The 24,837-nt window shown below is 45.0% G+C and overlaps 1 protein-coding gene across 1 annotated transcript in view; it reads right to left on the bottom strand.

Moving 5' to 3' along the window:
* Positions 1-49: 49 nt before the first annotated feature.
* The window catches only part of slit3 (slit homolog 3), a gene marked incomplete at both ends in the record, with an annotated part of 393,381 nt that continues 368,593 nt past the window's right edge, over positions 50-24,837 (bottom strand). Inside the window, 6 exons of the mRNA XM_080746832.1 lie at positions 50-309; positions 761-966; positions 2,262-2,419; positions 2,979-3,154; positions 4,250-4,404; positions 23,746-23,876. Of these exons, the coding sequence (XP_080602958.1) occupies positions 50-309; positions 761-966; positions 2,262-2,419; positions 2,979-3,154; positions 4,250-4,404; positions 23,746-23,876 (1,086 nt within the window). The remainder of the gene's footprint in view (positions 310-760; positions 967-2,261; positions 2,420-2,978; positions 3,155-4,249; positions 4,405-23,745; positions 23,877-24,837) is intronic.

The following is a 24,837-nucleotide window of genomic DNA, read 5'->3' as shown; positions in this document are numbered from 1 at the left end:
GGTCGCTGCTGTTCTGGTATTTCGACGGTGTGTTATGGGGGTGTGGCCGTTACAACGAGGGGCACTTGGCGCAGCCGCACTCCAGCGCCGTCTCCATCTCCTCCGAGTACGAGGTGCCGTCGGTGCAGCGGAACGCCACCTTCCTCTTGCGGCTCTTGGTGGGGCCGCAGCACGTGCCCGGCACGGTCGACCCGGCCTGGCAGGCGCGCTGGCAGTCCATGCGAGGCACCTTGCTGGTGGACGTGCACGTCTTGAGCGGATGGTGGCGCTTGAGCTGCTCCCGCACCATCTCACCCTGGCACGTCAACTCTGTGAGAGAGAGAGGCAGGGCAGCAGATTTAGATTTAGTCGTAGTCTTTGGAATAACACAATATTTAGTCTTAGTCCTGTCTTCTGAAATTGTTTTAGTCTAGTCTTAGTCTACTAAATATCAACATATTTTAGTCTTAGTCTTTGGAATAACACAATATTTAGTCTTAGTCCTGTCTTAGTCTTCTGAAATTGTTTTAGTCTAGTCTAGTCTTAGTCACCTAAATATCAAAATGTTTTAGTCTTAGTCTTAGTCTTTTGGAGTCATTGTCTTATATATAATATAGTAACTGTATCAATCACATCTGACACTGTCTGCTACTCTACTGTGCTGTGGTGAAAACCTCGCATTGGGGCCCGGCGGGGGGTCGCTACACCAGTGCTTTCCCCCTCTCTCTTTCTCTGCATCCCTTTCCCTCCTATTATCTTTACTATTATCTCTCTCTCTCACCAGTCTCACAGCTCGGTCCCGTGTAGCCAGGCTGACAGTGACAGACCGGCTCTCCCGCCTCTGAGACGCGACACTCCCCGCGGCCGCAGCGCTGCCCCCTGCAGGCGGGTGGCTCCTGTCGCCGGTCACAGTACTGGCCCTGGAAGCCTTCTGCACACTGGCAGCTGTACGACTGGCCCTTGGGCACACACAGGCCATGGGCACACCTGGCACACAGACAGACAAGGGGACACCGTTAGTCATTACACACACAGGCCATGGGCACACCTGGCACACAGACAGACAAGGGGACACCGTTAGTCATTACAGCAGTGGTTCACAAAGCTTTAAAGAGGCGGTGCCCCTGGTGTGGTTGTTATGAGCAAATATGTATTCACTTTGTATTTGGGATTTCTTCCTGGAGGCTGCCACCTTGTGGGTCAAAAGTGCCGGTCCAAAAACACAGATACAATTACATCATAGAATCAACCCCTCCCCTTTTACCATTCACCCAACACTGTGGGTGTGGCTAACTTCAGCTGGGTCACCACCCACCATGACAACCAGGCATACTGGGTGTGGCCACATAAAAACCTAATTTACTTTTTCTGAAAAGGAAAAAAATCTTCCTCCTAGTATAATCATAATAGCTGATACTCATGTTTTAGAGGGGGAAAAATCATAGAAACCCATCTTTAAGATACACATATTTGAGGTCATGCCATTATGGAGGTAGAGATTATGGTCATTTGAATGCAACATTTGGGTGTGCATCAGTATTTGACATTTGTTTGCATAATAGTGTTACTATGTAACACACATAAGCACAGGTGTGTATACTGCAATGTTGCGTTGTAGATACCCTACCCAGGGGTTGACACTAAGGTCTCAGAGGCATTTGCCCGTCAGGCAAGTACAAGTCATGTTCTACTTGCCCAAAGGTCATGCCCACTTGCCCGAAAAGTAAATTGTCCATTCTAAAATGATAGGTAAGAATTTAATTACCGCTCAATTTTTACTTTCTGGGGTTGTGCGACAACAATTGTCATACCTCCAAATCCAAATACCAAATACCTACAGTACATATGACTGAATATGTATATGTTTTCACACTTTCACACTTCACACATATTTTAATGTGTAGCAACAGTAAAACAGCACTAGGTAAACAGTGCTCTTATTTTACATTCCACAGACCAGAAGACAGAGCGTGCTGGCCATGTTCAGGTGTTTAGACAGATATCTTGTGCTGTACGGTTGCGTCCCGTCTCAAATGAGCACTTGCCCGGTCGGGCAACCTGAAAGCAAACTTCACCTGCCCAAAAGTTTTATTTACCTGCCGGGGGCAGGTGGGCAAGCCTTTAGTGTCAATGCCTGCTACCAGTCAAAAGTTTGGACACAGCTTCTATTCAATGTGTGTAAGAAGCTGTGTCCAACCTTTTGACTGGTAGGGTACGGTATATGCACGTTTCTGGAAAAGGTTCGCCTCCAATGACAGTGTCAAAACATAATATAATCATACCTGTTGTTGTGACAGGGGCTTGGCGCCGTCCTCTGGTCACACAGGGCCCCGGTGTACTCGCTGGGACACTCGCAGGTCACCCCCGTGTCCCCTCCCTGCCGACAGGCTCCCTGGGCGCACACGCTGCAGGAGTGGCACCCGGGTAGGATGCCCTCTGCCTGTAGGAGCACAAGACCACCCGTTAAGACCCCAGGCCCCATTCTATAGGAAATGCTTTTGAAATCAGTGCTTCTCAAACTAGCTGAAAATCTTTTGAAAAATCCCCCGTGAAGAGAAGATTTGTGTTAAAAGATTCTAAATGATTCAATATATTTCCAAACACTTTCAAGATTTTTTTTTTTTTTTTAAATAGTGGATGTACCAGCTAGCAGCAAGCTTGTAAATCTGCTATTTTTGAATAGTCAGCACTAAAATGTAAAATGACACAAGGATGCTTTCCCGGTTTTAAGCTGGAAAGCATCTATGTCACTTTAGATTAGAACCGTTTAAAAAAATATATATACTATGGGTATTCAAAAATAGCAGATCTACAAGCTCATAGCGTGGCACCGAGTGCTGCGCTATGAGCTTGTAGATCAAAATCATGACATATTTAGCAAGTCTTTGAATACAATTTATATTCTTTTTGAAGCAAACGTTTGTAATTAAAATCTTTGCTTCTGGGGGGGGGGGGGAAATATTCTGGGATGGGGGATCCGTGGGTTCTTCTCACTGTACCTTGCCCTGGGCGGCGCCCTGCGGGGCCGCGGGCCCCCCCCGGGAGGCCAGGTCCTGGAGCTCGCCGTTGATGCGCACGTTGTGGATGCAGCCGCTGAAGGCCTGGGCGGGGGAGGGGGGAGGGGAGCGCTCGGGGCTGAGCCGCAGGGCCGACGCCACCAGCTGGGACGGCACTCCTGACAGGAGAGACAGGAGAGGAGACAGGGGCGTCACAAGGGGGGGGAAAGTGGAACTGAGTTACTAGGGCCCAAGGTGGAGGGGCCTTAATTATTTTATACTTTAGCTATTGAAAAAATAGCAGATATACAAGCTCACATGCTATCTTTGAAAAGTTGTGAAAATGCATGCAAAACTTGTAACGAACATTTGTAACTAAAACTTTGCTTCTAGGGGGTCCCTACATGAAAAGGTTTGAGCACCACTGACATAGAACCACTGACACATTTTCAAAAACCTCACATTCAGTTATTTCATGCATATTGTCTCCATCGCTTTATCGTACACAACCATTGATTCATTGGTCACTTTCAACGTGGCATCCCTATTTTGTGGGTGTCATTCCATTTTCTCTTTTTGTCCAAAAAAGTAGCGAAATAGTGGATCTACAAGCTCTCGGCACGCCGCTCGCCGGCGCACTGAGAGCTTGTAGATCCACGAAAAGATCCGCTATAAAACCCAAGCATATTCAAGTGTGTGAATGTGTTGAATATGTTTATTGTTTGCGCTTTTTGAGCTAAATTCTCCCTCCTAGGTGTGTGTGTGCAGTACATATACCAGGGTTCCCCAATTAGTTTTCCCCAAGGGCCGAATTATGTCTAGGGTACCAAGCCAAGGGCCATAACATTGCAGGTGGCGTTCCCACTACTCCAGCGACAGTTTTCGTCGTTGTCGGGTGAAAATCTTGTATGTCCAAAACCGTTCGTTTTGAATTTATCATTTTAAAAATGATTTAAACTAGTGAAAACAGCCGATCTACAAGCACACAACGCCTCGCGGTGCGATGCGTTGTGTGCTTGTAGGCTTGTAGATCTGCTGTTTTCACTACTTTTGTGCAACGGCCTTGTATGATTTGCGAAAGAACATACAAATTTGGAGATACGAGATTTCTAGCCGACAACGACGATATACTTGTGTTGTTGCTGCTCTTATACCACCATTATTACTGGGGTTGGTGGGGGCCAGACAGTAGCCCCCCGCGGGCCGCAAATGGCCCGCGGGCCGCCTATTGGGGAACCCTGACATATACAGTATGTGTGTGTGTGTTCACGTACCTCCTATGTAGAGCTGCGTGTTGTGATCGACGGAGGGCTGTCGCGGTAGCTTGCCCAGACTCTTGGGGGCGCCGTGGTCCACCACCAGACTCAGAGAGTGGTTCTGAATCAGAAGCTCCACGGAGTGAAACATACCGTCGTTCACCGACTCCACACTGCCAACACACACACACGCAGACGCACGCACACACACACACACACGCACACACACACACACACACACACACACACACAGAAATGGAAGCATAGAGGATTAGCACTGTTTTCTTTAATACCATTAAATTCTGCATAATTTGTGGGGCAGACTGTAAATCGTCCGACCCCAAAGCAAAACTTTCCCAATCCATCCACGTTTCACTTTTCTCCTTTTGTTCCAAGATAAACCGCCAGTTATAATAACTACTGTGGCATCCTTCACACATAGAATTCAGCTCAATGCGCTTTCAAATATAAAGACAATATTATGAACAATAATCGTCAAATAACACAATAAGCATTATTTTTTTAAAGGATTTCAATGAGTAAAAATGGCTAATGACAATGCGTCGCATTGGCATGTGTTGTGAGCTTGTAGATATATGCAAGTTTTTGGAAAAGTTTCGCCTCCAATGACATGCCCAAGGTGGAAGACGTTAAAAACTAAAGGACAAAAAGGGACATGGGTGCCAGTCTCTGGTGACTTTTGATGAACCGTTTTTGTTACCATAGGTGGTGTCTTGCACAGTATTGAATATTGTGTACACCCCCAAACAGTGGTGTAAAGTAACTAAGTACATTTACTTGAGTAAAATGTTTTGGTTTGTAGATTGATTATTATTACAAAACATTCGTTAACCAGTTCAACCCTATACAGTAGGCCTATATACATGTGGGCCATTTGAAAATAGACGATCTACAAGCTCACAATGTGTCGCATCGCGACGCATTGTGAGCTTGTAGATCGTCTATTTTCTGAGCTTGTGGATCTGCTTGTAGATCTGCTGTTTTCAAAAGTACATTCCGAATACCAGAATTTTACTTGTAACAGAGTATTTCGATACACTATGTGATGTTTCCAAGGATACATTATTACACTGTTACACCATGTGATGTTTCCAAGGATAGAATGTTACCCTGTTACACCATGTGATGTTTCCAAGGATAGAATGTTACACTGTTACACCATGTGATGTTTCCAAGGATAGAATGTTACCCTGTTACACCATGTGATGTTTCCAAGGATAGAATGTTACCCTGTTACACCATGTGTTGTTTCCAAGGATAGAATGTGTTTATTCTGAAGAGGAGGGAAACAGTGAGACAGAGGTCATCATGACCCTTTGGACCATGCCTGACCCTGAGAGAGGTGTGTGTGTGTGTGTGTGTGTGTGTGTGTGTGTGTGTGTGTGTGTGTGTGTGTGTGTGTGTGTGTGTGTGTGCGTGCGTGCGTGCGTGCGTGCGTGCGTGCGTGCGTGCACGTGCATGTGTGAGATTCCCTACTACTAGTGGTTTTTGCTGGAGAAGAGACAGACAGCTGTAGAGACAGTGGTTTGGCACGGCCAAGAAAGAGCGAGAGAAAGAGAGATATAGACGAGAGAGGAAGAGAGAGAGGGAAAAAAGAGAGAGAGAGAGAGAGAGAGAGAGAGAGAGAGAGAGAGAGAGAGAGAGAGAGAGAGAGAGAGAGAGAGACAGTGGGGTGGTAAAGTTGACTGTGCCTCCGTTCACCCTGGTGCATAACATACTCTTCCCGGAGAAAACAAGCGAAACACAAGAAAAACACAAAAGAAGGCGTGAATCCACTCTCTTCCCGTCGGCGGTCGCCTCTAGACCTCAGAGTTAAACCCATTCAGAACGGGTACACCTTATTGTGCATCATTATTTAATGCTTTAACTATTGAAAAATAGCAGATCTACAAGCTCACAGCGCGGCACTTGTAGATCTGCTATTTTTTTTAAATCGTGAAAATTAGAATTTTGACCCGATTCTATAAGTGTCTCTTGAATCCTTATAAGATTTTTTTGAAAAGATGTTTCTATGTCAGCAATCTGGCCAGCCATTGTCAAAGAAAAGGTCCTTTTCACTTTAACTGGAGCTCAGTTAGTCTGTTCTTGAGAGACTACCATGTCAGTGGTTCTCAAAATGATATTTATTTGGCCACGGACCCGCATCTCAAAATATCTAGTTCCAGGGACCCCCCAGAAGCAAAATTTGAGTTACAAACGTTCGCTTCGAAAAATACATATATACAAAGATTTGCACACATTTTCACGACTTTTTTCAAAAATAGCAGATCTACAAGCTCGCAGCGCGGCACTCGGTGCCGCGCTGTGAGCTTGTATATCTGCTATTTTTCACTGGTTAAAGCATTCAATAATTCTAACCCTAAATGGGTTAAACCCCAGGACAAAGCCTTGCCTGTCCCCCCCGGCCTCTTATTGGCTAACGAGCTAAGGAGCCCCGCCGTTTCCTGCTTTGATTGACAATTGTTTATAGTACAATTTTTAGGTTACAAGTGATGTTATCCTAACGGCCAATTGAAACGTCGGTTGTGAGTTCTGGAGGCGGGCCATTGTTGTCGGCGATATGGTAAGTGCTGAGCGCGCGAAAAGTAGGAGCAGTGTAAACAGTAATACTAGGGATGTTGTTGTCTGGTGGGTTTCTGTGTGACACAGCAAAGACCCCGTTAGGTCAGGGCTTTTTTAGGGCCCCCCTCTCCAGACCCCACAAGTGCTTACTGCAGGAGTCTTCAACGTTTTCAGGCCAAGGACCCCTTAGTTGAGAGACAGAGATGAAGCAGGGACCCCCACAACCTTTTCAGAGATTCCGTATAATTTCATTGTTTGACAGCACCCACTATCCTCAGTATATTTTGGATTCATGTCAATTTCAGATAATTAACGACTTGAACAGTCAATACTTAATTAACTTGACCTTTCACTCTGTACTTAGTCTGCTCTTTTCCCCCTCTACACCAAACCTCTTTGCCGAAAATAGCTGATCTACAAGCTTGTAGATCTGCTATTTTTGGCTAAAGTTCTCGGAATATGGACGCTATGGTTCAAGTGGTTGATATAAATAAAGTTTCTATCGCAAAAACATTCGGAGGACCCCCTGTGGTAACTCTGAGGACCCGCTAGGGGTCCCGGACCCCCTGTTGAAGACCTCTGGCTTACAGTATTCATTTTTCATAATGTATCATACTGTAATGTGCCCTTCATTTAATTTGTTTAGAAATGTATACATCCAATCAATCATCATTTCAGAGGCAGAAGTAAAGCACGAATAGAACACTTTTCAGCTGTCTATTTTGGACATTTGTTTTAATAACTATTGACAGTAGGGGTGTAACGATACATTTTAATAGCGATTCGATACATATCACGATACATGGTTGACGATACGATACATGGACGATGTTGGTTCATTCATGGCGATACGATACAATTCGATTCAATGATTTAAAATCAATATAGTAACTATTTAGCAAAGAAATTAAATCTGTGTGAAAGGTGTGGATAGTGCAGGTTTTTAAGGGTAACATGTATTATTATGGATATAAATAAGTAAACACAGTGATTATCTGCCAAATACATGGACATTGTATAATGACAAACCTGCACCTTGACATGAACCCAGAGATTACACACATTTATCGATGTAGCTATATGGAATGGAAAAGTAATTAAACCCCTCCTTTTAATTTTTTCTTCTTCAAAATGCTAAATACAATGCACAAGTAGGTAGTATCGATACAATCGAATCGATTCTTTGCACTGCCGATTAGATACGATACAAAATAAAACGATACGATTTGATTTTAGCTGTTTTCATTTCGATCTACTTCGATTTTTTAAGTTAAAAACGATATTTCGATGCAGTTACTATATCGTTACACCCCTAATTGACAGGGTATGTGTATTGTAGCAGTCAGAGAAGCCGTGCTTTAAGACCATAAGTCTAATATCTTCCTTGGCAGGTGGCCAGGGTGGGATTTATTCTTCATACAGTGCATACAGTATAATGTACGTATTTATATACAGTAGGGGGTTTGGTACGACTGATGTGCCAATTATATAATAAACAAACGAATACAGAAACCAAAATTTGCAACAGAAGTCACTGTCATGCTTCTTTCTCCACGTGTTTCTGGTTACCAAAAAGAAAAAACCCCACACACAACTCTTACTTTATCTGTGACACGATGCAGACAAATGTATGGTTCATGTTAAAGCCTCCTAATTCAATAACACGTTTGAAGCAGGCCTGTTATAATCGTCCCGATATGATGTTGCTCTGCTCCCAGGGGCGTCACACCAAATTCTGGGCCCTGGGTACAAGGATTCACTGCGGGCCCCCCCATGAATGTTAACGATTGAAAAATAGCAGATATACAAGCTCACAGTGCGGCACCTAGTGCCGCGCTGCGAGCTTGTATATCTGCTATTTTTGAAAAATCGTGAAAATGTGTGCAAAAGGACCCCCAAGATGATATGTATTTGGCCACGGACCCCGATCTCAAAATATTTAATTCCAGGGCAGGGACCCCCCAGAAGCAAAATTTTAGTTAGAAATGTTCGCTTAAAAAATACATATATTCAAAGATTTTCACACATTTTCACAACTTTTCAAAAATAGCAGATCTACAAGCTATATCTGCTATTTTTTCAATAGATAAAGTTATTAGGGCCCCTCCAACTTGGGCCCCAGTAACTCTGCGGCCCCCCCCCCCCCCCCCTCATGAATGTTCTTCACAGGGGGAGGGGATTAATCCCGTTTCGACCGGAAAACGCATTATTTTGTGCTTTAACTATTGAAAAATAGCAGATATACAAACTTGTAGATATGCTATTTTTTTTTTTTTTTAATCATGAACATTTTTGATATTTCAAATCCTTCTAAGGTTTTTTGAAAAAACCTGTTTCTATGCCAGTGGTGCTCAAACCTTTTCATAACAAGGACCCCCACAATGATACGTATTTGGCTGCGGACCCCCCCCCCCCCCATCTCAAAATATTTCGTTCCAGGGACCCCCGCAGAAGCAAATTTTGAGTTACAAATATTCGCTTAAAAAAAATACATATTTTTTATCACGAATTTTCAAGAATAGCAGTTCTACAAGCTCGCAGCGCGGCACTGCTGTGAGCTTGTTGTATATCTGCTATTTTTCAACGGCTAAAGTATAAAATAATAAAGGCCCCTCCACCTTGGGCCCTAGTAACTCAGTCCCAATTCCCCCCCCCCCCCCCTTGTGACGCCCCTGAGTCTCTCCTTGGCTGCCTCCTCTCCCCTCCTCCTCCTCTCTCTGTGGAGTTGACGGGTGATTCGTCAAGACAGTTTGGCTTGAGGAAGTGTTAAATTGCCTCAGGTGGTATTCTACACGTTTCTTTCCTCTCTGCTTTGTTCCTTCTTTCTTTTCCCACCTCAACGCCTGTTCTCCAGCCCCCCCCCCCCCCCCCCCCCTCGTGCATTACATGCTACATTATCGAGTGTCGAGTTAAAAGAATTGGCGAGCGCAGCTCGAGCTGAGGGGCTGAGGGCATCTTGAAATGTATTTGAGCTGGGAACTGACACACGCAGCCCCTAATGAAGATCCCAGTGAACGGATCCAATCTCATCTGATGCGGATCCAAGTGGATTAATACAGCCAGATAAAGAACCCACAGAACTGATGATTATGATTATAATTACAAATGTGTTAGGTAGCAAAAAAAAAAAGGGTTGGCTTGAAACATTACCGCTTAAGTAAACTATACCTTGCATCAGTTGGTAAGCACGGACTCTTTTTATTCTTACTCTTATACTGTTTCCAGACTAGTATGCTTTGGATGTGCGTGTCTTTTGGTTGTTCTTCAGCCTCTGTTTCAAGCAACAAAGTTCCATACATCATTAGTGATTAGTGATAGTGATTCTATGTGAATACTATGTGGATACTACATTATATTGAATAAATAGAGACTTGAGCCACGAGAGGATCTGCCGAGTGAGCATCCGCCTCAGCCACCTTAACAACATCAACACCACATCGTGCGCGGTCCAAGTGAACAGAGCCGAGCGCTATCTTCCCCAGTTTCAGCCAATCAGAAACCGCGCTCATCCAGGCACACACACACACATACACACAACCACCCACCCCATGGAGCTATGACACTGCTATGGATCAAAATCACCACATGGTGGCAGTATATAACCAGCAGAGAGAGTGTGTGTTCTGTGTGTGTGTGTGTGTGTGTGTGTGTGTGTGTGTGTGTGTGCGCGCGCGTGCGCGCGCGCGCGTGTGTGCACACGTGCGTGTGTGCTTGTGATGTTTTCCAATATCAGGCTTCATCAGTGTTTTGACAAGTGGACTTTCTCCAGAACCTTGACTGATATTTTACTGTGGTGTGTGCATACCTACAGTACGGTGTGTGTGTGTGTGTGTGTGTGTGTGTGTGTGTGTGTGTGTGTGTGTGTGTGTGTGTGTGTGTGTGTGTGTGTGTGTCTGAACGTGTGTGTGTGTGTGTGTGTGTGTGTGCGTGTGCGCGTGTGAGTGTGTGTGTGTGTGTGTGTGTGTGAGAGTGACTGTATGTCTTTGTGTCTGAACGTGTGTGTGTGTGTGTGTGCACGACTGTGCGTGAGGTTCTTTGAAGTCGTCTGGGTTGGTCCTGTGTATTAGCTAAAAGTGGCCCATTATGGAATTCAATAAAAACAAACATAGAGCCGTTGCAGATTTCAACCACTCCCCCCCCCCCTCCCTCTCTCTCCCTCTCTCTCTCTCTCTCTCTCTCTCTCGTCCTGTTCACCCAAGCCCGCAGGGGAAGTCAATTTCCTGTCAGTCCAAAATCAAATACTCTGTGCACCCGCAGATACACACACGCACACGCACACGCACACGCGCACACACACACACACACACACACACACACACACACACACACACACACACACACATATACACACGCACACGCACACGCACACACACACAGCGAGAGAGAGAGAGAGATTTCCCCCCCCCCCCCCCCCCAAAAAAAAACCCACTCAAATACCTACAACCACCTTCTCTCTACAACACCGACTCAGAAATAATTAACGTTCGTTGACTTTATCTGTGAGAGTAAAAAACTATATTCAGGTCAGGAACAAACCACTCGGATCTGCTTACACTCTTCAAATCCAATTGGTCACTGCTATCGTTTAGTTACAAGGTTTTCCTAAACCAGAAGTGTACGGGGTGTGTGCGTGCGTGCGTGCGTGCGCGCGTGCGCGTGCGTGTGTGTGTTTGTGAGAGATTGTATGTTGTATACTGTAGGTCTGTCTCTGTGTATGCGTGCTTGTTGTATCTGTGTATGCGTATGACCGAGTATCCATGTGTTTACCAGTCCAATCTGGTTAACCCATTTAGAACGGTAATTATTTTTATACTTTAGCTTCTGTGCCGCGCTGTGAGCTTGTATATATCTGCTATTTTGTGAAAAATCGTGAATTTGCAACATTTGCTATTCAAATATTTTCTCCCCGATACAGAATATTTTGAGATGGGGGTCCGCGGTCAATTACATAATAATTCTAGGGGTCCTTGACATGAAAAGGTTTGAGAACCACTGACATAGAAACATAGGTTTTTCACTCTTAGCAGGAACTTAAAAGACATTTATAGAATCGGGTCAGCACTCGGTGCCGCGCTGTGAGCTTGTATGCCGGTATCTGCTATTTTTCAATAGTTAAAGCATAAAATAATGGTTAAAGTGACACAGATTGGAGTTCCCGTACCGAACGGATTAAATTGATGTTTACCAGACGATGGCTATTTCAGCCCAGTATCACCGTGGTAACGTGGATCGGGTCTGCCGAGCAGGCAGCAGCTGGGCTGCGACAGCCTTGTTTACCATTCAAGTTATTGCCCTCTAACATTTTATTATTCTACTGCTACTCCTCGGGCTTTTCTTCAGCCAGGCATGTAGCCTACATCAAGTGATAAGGCACTCATAAACCCACGATGAATATATATATATATATATATACATATATATATATATATATATACATATTTATAGGCAAACAACATCTAACAACAAACACCATGCAGCCATGACAATAAAGTCCATGAAATGCTACTGGTTTGAATGCCATGTCAGATTTCTTTTTCATTTAACAGTTACACTATATTCTAAGGATTCACAATGAATTTTTTAACAATATCCTTAAAGGAGTAGTTCACCCCCGGAAAATACTTTTTTTCTATTGATTACTCACGACATGGAGACTTGAGTTCAATAATATTTTTGGGTTTATGTCGCATTCCTAAGGCAAAAAAAGTAAAACAGTAAAATTATGTTTATGTTTATTTAGGGGGACCCAAATGCATTTGGGGCCCCGTCCGGAATCAATGTGGATGTACATTTATTGTAATCAAATGATTGTCTCAGGATTCAGGAATGCGACAAAAAACTAAAAATATGTTTGAACTCAAGTCTCCATGGCGTGAGTAATCAATAGAAAAAAAGTCATTTTGGGGGTGAACTACTCCTTTAAGATTAAATGTTCTTTTTTTTCATGGGTAGTATATGAGGCCTTACACAGGAATTAACTTTGTTACGAGGCAAAGGTTAAGCTAAGCTAGCAACATGTGCTAGCAGTTATAGGTAGGCTCGGTTCCAGTGTTTGTGTTGAACGCCGCACCGATATTAACAGTTCTACTGCCAGATTTAGTATTTATTTATTGGGGCTGGTGCCAGCAAAAAGCAGCTTACCTTTGCGATATTATAGTTTCAAACTAATTCTTTCTACAATGGACGCTCATATGTGTACTTGAGCCAAGCTGGCGGCAGAGGGCAGCCTTATGCAAAGATTAATGTGAATTGTGCCGCTACCGCTTGCCATACATTCAGAGCATAGAAATGCATTTTCTAGAACAGATCCAGAGAAAACAGCCAGGAAGTGATTTGGGACTCCATTATTGTTTACGGGCGGTCATCAGACAAGGTAAAAAAGAACGAGCCGTATTGGCAACGTGCCGCGTTCAGAATTGGGGCGAACGGGAACGTCCGAAGCGGTAAAAGAGTTAAAGGGTGACCAAACCCTCAACCCCAAATCTGTGTGGAGCTTGACATCTCTGGTGGCGTCAAGCAGAGCGAGGGCAGGGAACTGGCCATCTGCTGTAGGCTGCTTCTGGTGCCAGGTGATGTCACCCCATCCATAATGTACAACAGAGAGTGGAGCCAACCCCCAGCCAGTGGGAAATGGCCAGCGCACGATACCCAGTATGTCACCATTACACCTGTTCCTAATACACCGCCAGCGAGCACCAAGCGACACATAGCGTCCCGCTAAATGCTGTCCATTGTTGCACTGGGAGCAGGGACGTGCAGAGAATGTTAGAGAGGCATGGGCTGACATTTCTAAAAGGGCCTTTTGGTGAAAATATTGAAAATAGCCGACCTCCAAGCTCACAACGCGTCGCAGTCGGCTATTTTCAGTACTTGATACTAGGGATGCGTCCTATTTTGCTGTACTCGTACTCGTCCGATATTGCTCACGGCAGCGCCAGATACCCTTTTGTTTCATAAATATGTTGGTAACAACATATCAAAAGTCCTAAGACACAGTTTTGTGTGTTAGTTCAACTAATGAACAGTGTTGTCACCTTCTCTCACTCTATCCATGACAACATCATTATTTAAAGCATTTTATTTTGGAGCGCCAACACTAATTAAGCACTTGTACAGAAACGTAACTTACAGTATCGGAATTCGGTATCGGCAAGTACTGAAATTAAGTACTCGTATTTGTACTTGGTCAGCAAAAAAGTGGTATCGGGACATCCCTACTTGATACCACACAAAACTAAGCATAAAAAAAGGCAATACTGGAGATGTGGCGTAACGGCATGGATTTCTACACAGAGAGGGCAATTCTTTCAACATAAGATGATGCGTTCAAGTTCAGGAGAGTTTGGACAAGGCAATTCTCTTGAATGCCGCCTTCAGGTATGGCATGGAAAGAGGGGCATTTGCATTGCTTTCACCATAGTAAAAATCAAACCTCGGTTCGAAGTGGAGCGGTGAATCTGAGCAGCTATACCCTGTGTGTGTGTGTGTGTGTGTGTGTGTGTGTGTGTGTGTGTGTGTGTGTGTGTGTGTGTGTGTGTGTGTGTGTGTGTGTGTGGAGTGTGCCTGGCCTGCACAAAACAGCGCCCCTCCTTTAACTAGTGTGTTGTGTGTGGCCACTCAAGGTATTGCCAGGCTACGGACACGGCCAGGCAGCCACCCACCCACCCACAGACATACCCACGGACATACCTGTCTATTGGGAGCGCTTTCACCGCTCCAAAAACTGCATTCATGGCCTGGAGAGGATAAAAGTGCAGGGGCTCAAGCCCCCTTTCATGTCTATGTGTGCACGTGCCTGCCTGTCCCTATACACCGCCAGCGAGCACAAAGCGACACACATCGTCCCGCTAAATGCTGTCCATTGTTGCAGCGGGAGTATAGAGTAGTGTTGTCAAAAATATCGATTTATCGAAAAGTAACAATTTTGAATATATTATCGATCTTCAATGTGACTTTTCCATAGCATCGATAATATCGATACTCAGTTTTTACCTCTCTCGTTGGTTTACACCAATGTTACTTTTATGTGTATCCTTCCTACTTTGGCTTATTCCTAGTTATTTGTACTTAGAATGTGAAAACATCAAAGGCAGGCCTTTAAAATGTGCACTACCATCTACCTCAAGAAGTTCTGTATTTTTCTTTAAATGAAAAGAAACATTTTTGCACAAAAATGTCGAGTTTCGACATTTTTCAAAATATCGTATCGAAGTTAGAAATCCAGTATCGTGACAAGCCTAGTATAGAGTGGATGAGAGGCTGAGATTAGCTCCTAGCCTCCTACTGCATGAATATAAGATCCTGAAACAAATGTCCCGCCGGGCTGTGAATCTGTACCGGGGCTGCTGGCTTCAACTATACTCTGTCTCCAACTGTGACAACACCGTCGGAGAAAAGTAAGTCCAGGTGAAACCATTTTTATGAACACCGCTTTATGACAGCACAGTGATAATTCTCTCATTAAATGCAGTGGTGGAAGTCACTATTTTGTCTTGAAGGGTACTTGCTGTCAGCGTCCCACAGTGCCTCGGGCCCTGATCCAGCCGCGCTACCTGAAAAAAATATCCTTTCTGTTCAGTTTCCCTACAGCAGGTCAGAGACACATATCGTCGTTGTCGGGTGGAAACCTTGTATGTCCAAAACCGTTCGTTTTGTAGTTATCATTTTAAAAATGATTTAAACTAGTGAAAACAGCAGATCTACAAGCACACAACGCCTCACACACCCGCGAGGCGTTGTGTGCTTGTAGATCTGCTGTTTTCACTACTTTTGTGCGACAGCCTTGTATGATGAATTAGGGCTTTACTTTGCGAAAGAACGTACAAATTTGAAACTTGGAGATACGAGGTTTCCAGCCGACAACGACGATATAGAGAGTAGAGCAATGGAATAGAGAGATGATTGCGACCGTCAGGTTGCAGTTACTATCAAAACCTACACCGGCTGTCAGTCTGTCAGTCACGTCACGTCACGTCACACTTTTGCCTTACTCATATCTCCGCCACCGTTGCCCCTATCCATGCCAAACTTTGCACACACACTCCTTGGCTGCCAAACCACAACCTCCACCCCTAATTTCTCACATGGCCCTCTTCTAGCGCCACCATGAGGCCGATTTTTGCAAAACACATTTTTGGACACTGCTCCTACAGATTTTGCCCTAAGATCACGCAAAGCGGTACACAGTATCTCTAAAATCATGGCATCAACATGGATCTGTCCCATTTCCCATATTCCCTCCTGATTGGCTACCATTGCCTTCTAAAGTTTGTGTATGCGACCTGGCAGACGCTTATCTCCCGATTAGGGAGTCTTACTGGTGATACGAAAGATTTTTCAAGCAAGTAAACAGTTAGTCACCGCTGTTAGTTAGTAGAAAATACTGGAAGGAATGCAAGTTTTGGCTTTTTGAGCCCATTGTTTGATTCCTATGGTGGTTAATAGATTTCCACAACTTTGTACAGTAATGCAATCTATGCATCGGGTCTCCCCTCCCTTTATATCCGTCCCTCTTAAAGGACCTCTTCACCTCTGGGAAAACCAGATCTTATTTTATTGATGTTTGGGATATGAAGTTATTTTTTTGTGTTCAATCTGAGTTTTTAGATATGTTAGTATTTCAGCATGCTACAAAGCATCATATGATGCTTTGTAGCATGATATTGCTTTGTAGCATGCTGAAATACTAAAATATCTAAAAACACAGATTGAACACAAAAAATAACACTAAAGGATTGTGTCCCAAACAACAATAAAATAAGATCTGGTTGTCCCAGAGGTGAAGTGGGCCTTTTAATATCTCTACCTTTCCCTCCTTCACTCTAACTCAGGGGTCTTCAACGTTTTCAGGCTGGGGACCCCCAAACTGATGGGGAGATGGAGCAGGGACCCCCTACCACCTCGTAGGGTGGGGGGGTCGGGGCTACAACATATTTTTTTATTTTAAACATGTACAAGTTACAGCGAGCAGGGTGGGCCGTACCACTACCATTTCTAAACATACTACTTATTAAAACCAATGTCAATAATATCAACAATCTGTCAATTGCATAGTAATCATGTATTCAAGCTATTCAAAATGGATAGAATCATGATTAATTTTTTAACAAATGTAAAAAATAATTTTGCGGACCCCCTGCAGTACCCCCTGTTGAAGACCCCTGCGTCTAACTCTATCCCATCCACCCATCTCTCTCCTCCCTCCTCTATGTTCAGTCCATCTTTCCATTCGGCCTCATGCCTTTCTCCATCTGTATAGGCCTACTCCTCATTCCCTCCTTCCATCCATCCATCCCCTCCTCTCTGGCTGTTTGACCCGATGGAAGAATTAATGTGGCATTTAATAAAGGGCACCACATTAGTAACCAGCACGCACGCGCGCACGCACGCACGCACGCACGCACGCACGCACGCACGCACGCACGCACACACACACACACACACACACACACACACACACACACACACACACACACACACACACACACACACACACACACACACACACACACACACACACACACACAAACTTTGATCTGTTGCTAATGAGGTCACAGTGAGGGTGTCTTGTATGGCTCTCATCTCTCTTCTCTCTTCCTCTCTCTCTCTCTCTCTCTCTCTCTCTCTCTCTCTCTCCTTCATTGTCATCCCTTTCTTCAGTGCTCTCTGACTCTCCTCCAGCCTCAACTCTTCTCTTTCTCTCGCTCCCGTTTTCACTCTCACTCGCTTTTTCCTCCCCTTCTCTCTTTCGGTGTCGTTTTCACTCCCTAACACCTCACCCATCCATCCATCCATCCATCCATCCATCCTTCCATCCATCCATCCATCCATCCATCCATCCATCCATCCATCCATCCATCCATCCATCCATCCATCCATCCATCCACAACAGGCACATGCACACAAAGACATCAAAGGGGGCTCGAGCCCCTTGCCCTTTTATCCGTCTGTAAAAAGTGCCCTCTCCCGACCATGAATGCAGTTTTTGCTACGGTGAAAGAAATGCAAAATGCCCTCTTTCCATGCCATACCTGAAGGCAGCATCCTGAACTTGAATGCATCTTAAGTTGAAATCAAGAAATGTGTATAATTAATCAAGCATCGACAATTAGCCGACCTCCAAGCTCCAAGCTTGGAGGTCTGCTATTTTCAATGTTTTCACCAAAAGGCCCTTTTCAGCCCCTGCCTCTCTAACATTCTCTGCACGTCCCTGATCCACAAACATCCCAGGTGCTGGTCTCTAGGCTTTATTTAGATCTACAAACCCTGGTTTCTTTGTAGGAGCTGGTGTGTGTCGGTGTGTATGTGCCACTGATACTGCACTTGAGCTTGCAGTGTTTAAAAAAAAAAAAAACATGCACTGAAGTGTCCAGTATCGTTTGAACGCTGTGCGGTTTTAGTCCGCTTGCGCCGCGCTTTTTCCAGCTGAGGGCTAGATAAGACCGCGCGTTGGCAGCAGAAAGATGGGCCCACGAGAGAGAGGGGGAACCATGGGAAGTGTGTGTTCAGGCGAGCCCCAGGCTAGGAGACAGGCCTATACTCTGGTTCCAGTTTGGCACATGTTAAACATAACACAGAGACAGTGTTTACTTAGTACTTAGCGCTGGCATTTATAGGAATGGTTTGGCGCTTTTGCAATCCCCTCTCTCGCTTTCTCTAGTTTTCTCATTCTCTCTCTCCCCTCTTCCTCTGTCTTTCTCACTTCCCCCCTCTCTCTTTTGTCTTCCCATTTCGTTCCCCCTTTTTTCCATTCCTCCCTTACCTCCCTCTCCATCTCCCTACTCCATGGGGTCTTCAACAGGGTGTCCGGTCCTCAGAGTTACTACAGGGGGTCCTCCAAATCTTTGAGTGATAGAATTTATTTTTATCCTTTTTTAACCACTTGAACCCTAGTGTCCGTATTCGGAGAACTTTAGCCAAAAGTAGCAGATCTACAAGCTCACAACGCCTCGCGCTGCGAGGCGTTGTGAGCTTGTAGATCGGCTATTTTCTGCAAGGAGCTTTGGTGTAGAGGGGGAAAAGTACAGAGTGAAAGGTCAAGTGTTTTTAAGTATTGACGGTTCAAGTGGTTAAATATCTGAAAACACAAATTCACAAGAATCCAAAATACACAAGATGATTGTGCTGTCAAAAGATGAAACTATAAGGAATCTATGAACTGTTTATGGGGGTCCCTGCTTCATCTCCTTGGCCTGAAAACGTTGAAGACCCCTGCCCTACTCTGTCTCTCGCCTTTGCTCTCTCCCTCTGTCTCTCTCCATCCTTCTCTAGCCCTCTCTCTTTATCTCCCCCAGACTCACTCATTTCTTCTCTCCCCCTCTCTCCCCTCCCTTTCTCCCTCTCTCCCTCCATCCCTCCCATTCCCTTTCTCTCTCAGGGGCGTCACAAGGGGGGGGGAGGAGTGGGACTGAGTTACTAGGGCCCAAGGTGGAGGGGCCTTAATTATTTTATATACTTTAGCTATTGAAAAATAGCAGATCTACAAGCTCGCAGAAGATCTGCTATTTTTGAAAAGTCATGAAAATGTGTGCAAATCTTTGAATATATGTATTTTTTAAGCGAACATTTGTAACTGGGGGGTCCATGGAACTAAATATTTTGAGATGGGGGTCTGTGGCCAAATAGTACATCATTTTGGGGGTCCTTCACATGAAAAGGTTTGAGCACCACTGACATAGAAACATAGGTTTTTTTTAAAAAAACCTTAGAAGGATTTGAAATGAGACAAACATAGCAGATATACAAGCTCACAGCGCCGCGCTGTGAGCTTGTATAGTCTAAATGGGTTAAACCCCTCCCCCTATGAAGAACATTCATGGGGGGCCCGCAGTCAATCCTTGTACCCAGGGCCCAGGATTTGGTGTGACACCCCTGCTCTCTCTCTCTCTCTCTCTCTCTCTCTCTCTCTCTCTCTCTCTCTCTCTCTCTCTCTCTCTCTCTCTCTCTCTCTCTGTCAGGCGTGGTCCGTGTCAATCTAACAGAACCAGACAAGGATAATTCCCTGACTCAGTCTGTGGTTTCGCTTTTCCCTCCTTCACTTCCCCCGCCTCCCCTCGTCCTCCTTCGCTTTCGCTCGATCCCCCTCCCTCATCATCATCCCGCGTTCCTCGCTCGTCCACCCTGCATGCCGCTCACCCGTGGCTGGTGGTGTCTTTTCTTTCAGTCGACACCATCCATCCATTTTATCCCCCCCCCCCCCGCGCCGTTTTTGTTTTGCGGGCAAAAAATACAATAAAGTAAACGCGTCCGACCCATTCGGCGTTTCATCTCGCCCGTGATGTTTCGTTCTCCTCTCTCTCCGTTGGGCTGTTAGTTGATTTGTCTGTCTGTCTGTCAGTTAATTGATCTGTCTGTCTCTTAGTTCAGTGGTTCTCATCCTTTTCAGGCCGCGGCCCCCAAAATAATCACATTTTAACTGGGGACCCCCATACCCTACGAGCACTGGCATTATTGAGGCATTTTTTGAGGCATTATATTTTGTATAAAACGGTTCTACTGTGAAAATAGCTGATCTACATGCTCACAACACCTCGCGTTGCGAGCATGTAGATCGGCTATTTTCACAATTTCTGCCCATAATATTTGACAATTTGGCCACACAATGTTTAATTTGTAATTTTAGAGGTATTAAAAAGTCTTTAAATTACACTTAAACTTTATGTCGGTTTGTTTACTGTTGAGTGAGAAAACAATGTTGCACGTTTAGTTAATCATCTGGGGACCCCCCCAAAATAATGTGGGGACCCCCGTGGGGGTCCCGACCCACAGGTTGAGAACCACAGCCTTAGTTGATCTGTCTGTCTGTCCACTTTCTCCTTTTCTAACCTTTTCAACCCATTCCTACCCTCAGTGTGTTTACCCCTCTGTATTGCGGTTCGGCACATCTTTTCCATTGCTTCACTCTTCCATCTTCGCTCCCTCCTCTTGTCCTCCGTTTGGCTCTTCATTTTCACCCAGTGTTTCTGGGTGCCAGCTCACATTCCAGCTAAGGTCATAGTTTTCCCCTTTTGTTTTCGTTTTTCCTTCAAAACGCCACATACTGTACAGTGCGCCTGCCTCGATCTGATTCTGATTGCGACCGTCAGGTCACAGTTACTATCAAAACCTCCACCGGCTGTCAGTCTGTCAGTCACGTCACACTTTTGCCCTACTCATATCTCCTCCACCGTTGGCCCTATCTAGGCCAAACTTTGCACACACACACTCCTTGGCTGCCAAACCACAACCTCCAACCCCTCTCACATGGCCCTCTTCTAGCGCCACCATGAGGCCGATTCTTGCAAAACACATTTTTGGCCACAGCTCCTACAGATTTTGCCCTAAAATCATGCAAAGCGGAAACACAGTACATGTATGTCTACAGTCATGTCATCAACATGGATCTGTCCCATTTAGCGCCACCACCACCGATTTTTTCAAAAACATTTTTGGACACTGCGATTAGGCTAGTCTTACTGGTTCTGATATCTGTGTCTGCGCAACAACTAAATAAAACATTACGTGGTATTACCATGGTAACACGATACTACACAAAATAAAATAAAAGTACTTGAAATATATGTACACGTACAGTATAGCTATAGCAGAATAGAGAACCTCAGATATAACATTCTGATCCTATTCATGCACTGTTAGATAGGATATTTATACATGTGTCAACTGAAAACATACAATATACGCAGAGAGTGTAACAACATTTACAGAGTTAAATTAACAGCCTAGGTCTGACTGTGTATTTCTGCTACATATTACAGTTGCAAACCAAAAAAAAGACATGATTGAGATGTTGTTGTTTTCCCCCCCCAGTCACGACTGCACGTCATTTGATTGTTTCCTAACCTAGTTAGTTTAGACCAGGGGTCTTCAACAGGGGGTCCGGGACCCCTACAGGGTCCTCAGAGTTACTACAGGGGGTCCTCCAAATCTTTGTGTGATAGAAGCTTTTTTTTTTTTATATTAACCACTTGAACCCTAGTGTCCTTATTCTGAGAACTTTAGCCAAAAATAGCAGATCTACAAGCACTTGTAGATCGACTATTTTTGTCAAAGGCCTTTGGTGTAGAGGGGAAAAAGAGCAGACTAAGTACAGAGTGAAAGCATTGACGGTTCAAGTGGTTAAATATCTGCTAACACAAATTGAATCCAAAATACACTTATGATCGATCGCACTGTCAAACAATGAAACTATATGGAATCTATGAAAAGGTAGTGGGGGTCCCTGCTTCATCTCTCTCTCAACTAAGGGGTCCTTGGTCTGAAAACATTGGAGACCCCTGGTTTAGACTGCTGAACTCTGAAGAGGAATCATACTGTACAAACATCTTCTGTAGCTGTGGTTTGGCCATGGTGACATGGATTCCTGCCCCGTGACTCATTCTGGTGCCCGTTGTATCTTTCCTTGTCTCAGCTCATGGCCATCTTATTGGCTATCTTATTCTCGCGCGCACAGGGGCGTCACAAGGGGGGGGGGGGGGGGGGAGTGGGACTGAGTTACTAGGGCCCAAGGTGGAGGGGCCTTAGTAACTTTAGCTATTGAAAAATAGCAGATATACAAGCTCGGTGCCGCTCTGCGAGCTTGTGAAAATGTGAAAATGTGTGCAAATCTTTGAATATATGTATTTTTTAAGCGAACATTTGCAACTGAAATTTTGCTTCTGGGAGGGTCCCTGGAACTAAATATTTTGAGATGGTGGTCCGTGGCCCAAATACATATCATTTTGGGGGTCCTTGACATGAAAACGTTTGAGCGCCACTGACATGGAAACATAGGTTTTTTGCACAAATTTTCTAAATTTTTCAAAAATAGCAGATCTACAAGATTTTTCAATAGCTAACATTCATGGGGGGCCCGCAGTGAAACCTTGTACCCAGGGCCCAGAATTTGGTGTGACGCCCCTGCTTGCGCACGCACGCCTGCACACACACACACGCACTCGCACGCACGCCACGCACGCAAGCGCAGCGCGCACGCACACACACACACACACACACACACACACACACACACACACACACACACACACACACACACACACACACACACACACACACACACACACACACACACACACACACACACACACACACACACACACAGTGTGTACCATTCCCCTCTCTCGCCCACCAGAGACAAAAGGAGAGAGCCAAGCCAAATCCACACAGCTTGACGTCAGAATGCAGGGAAAACCACAGACAGAGAGAAGTGAAAACGATAGCGCTGTCCCTTATTCCCCCCTCTCCTTTCCTTTTCCCCTTTCTTTTCTTTTTCCATCCCTCTTTCTGACTCTCTTGCTGCCCACTGTCTGAGTCTTTGAGTCTCTCTCCCTCTCTCTCTCTCTCTCTCTCTCTCTCTCTCTCTCTCTCTCTCTCTCTCTCAACTGATTATCTCCTGTTCTCTCTGTCTCTCCCTCCCCCACATTCCTTCATGTAAGTTGTGATGTGGGCACACCTTGCATGCTGGATTTCCCTTGGGATGAAATCGGTTCATGTTCTATAGCATCTCTCTCTCTCTCTCTCTCTCTCTCTCTCTCTCTCTCTCTCTCTCTCTCTCTCTCTCTTCCTCTCTCTCTCTGCAGACATGATCAATAGTAGCCAATCACAAGCACTGACTCACTCTCTGGCCTTCACTATGCATGGTGAGGTCTGACAATCATTTCTTTCATTCCTTCCTTCCTTCCTGAGAGAGAGAGAGAGAGTGTGTGTGTGTGTGTGTGTGTGTGTGTGTGTGTGTGTGTGTGTGTGTGTGTGTGTGTGTGTGTGTGTGTGTGCGTGCGTGCGTGCGTGCGTGCGTGCGTGCGTGCGTGCGTGCGTGCGTGCGTGCGTGCGTGCGTGCGTGCGCGTCAGAGAGTAGAATGAACTGTAACTCAATCAGTTGAAGCTACCTGTAGACGGTGGTGGGAGGGTGTGTGTGTGTGTGTGTGTGTGTTGTCTACCTGTAGACGGTGGTGGGAGGGTAGCTGGCGATGTCATAGATGAGTCTGATGTGTCCCTGGTACAGCTCTAGAGCCAGGGGGTCCTGGTCCTCCTTGTACAGCAACACACCGTTGTCCTTCTCTGTGGCCACCTTGATGGACACATACAATCATTTATTTATGTCCACATACTGTAAGAGATACAATACAAGGACACAAATATTACAAGGCAGGGACGTGCTGGGCCCCTGATTCAGCCCGGGAAAAAGAATTGGAGAGGCCCTCATTGCGCGCTATAGAGAGAGATATAGTAGCTGCTGCTACTCAAAGATTTGCCATTTCAGATCATGACAAGTGACAAGCCAGTGGGCCAATTACATGAGTTATATTTTGTCGTTGTCGGGTGGAAACCTTGTATGTCCAAAACCGTTTGTTTTGTATTTATCATTTATACTAGTGAAAACAGCAGATCTACAAGCAGTGCTTGTAGAACGGCTGTTTTCACAACTTTTGTGCAAACAGTTTAATTTTTACTTTTGTGCAAACAGTTTAATTTTTTCCTAATGGCCGGCCTCCATGGACAGGCCGGGAATGAACCGGCCGTTCGGGAGTTGTCCCGCTTTTCCCAATGGCCAGCACGTCCCTGTTACAAGGTGCTTTAAGTAATGTACAGTCATCATATCTTGGACAAATATCCGATACCCACAAACCATTCAAGGGTACAAGTAACAACACCTTCGCCATATTTGGCGACTACCGATAGTAGAAGAGATTGCACAGAATTTTGCAAGGTGTTTAATAGCTGCTTTTTTTGGCATCCCAAGTTGTTGGAAGCCTCTTACAACCAACCTATGTACGTGTCCAAGGCTGCCAAAGATGAACACAAATAGATTGCACCTATAGCCTAGCTCTATGATGGTTCGTAGGAGCGGCTGGTATTTAATGACTTTAGTCATAAAGGCTTCCTCTAAACTAGAATCAAAGGTACAGGCCATTTCAAGAATGGAAACTGTTTTGTCTCCTTCATTGACAACAACAACATCTGGTGTATTACTATTAGCAGAGAGATGTGCAAATATTTCAGGATTTAGAGTACAAAGGTGAAACATGGAG

This window comes from Nannobrachium achirus, assembly GCF_963921795.1.
Source record: "Nannobrachium achirus genome assembly, chromosome: 17".
NCBI classification, from domain to species: Eukaryota; Metazoa; Chordata; class Actinopteri; order Myctophiformes; family Myctophidae; genus Nannobrachium; species Nannobrachium achirus.
Note: the sequence above shows the minus strand (reverse complement) of the source record. Positions and strands in the feature narration are given on the sequence as shown.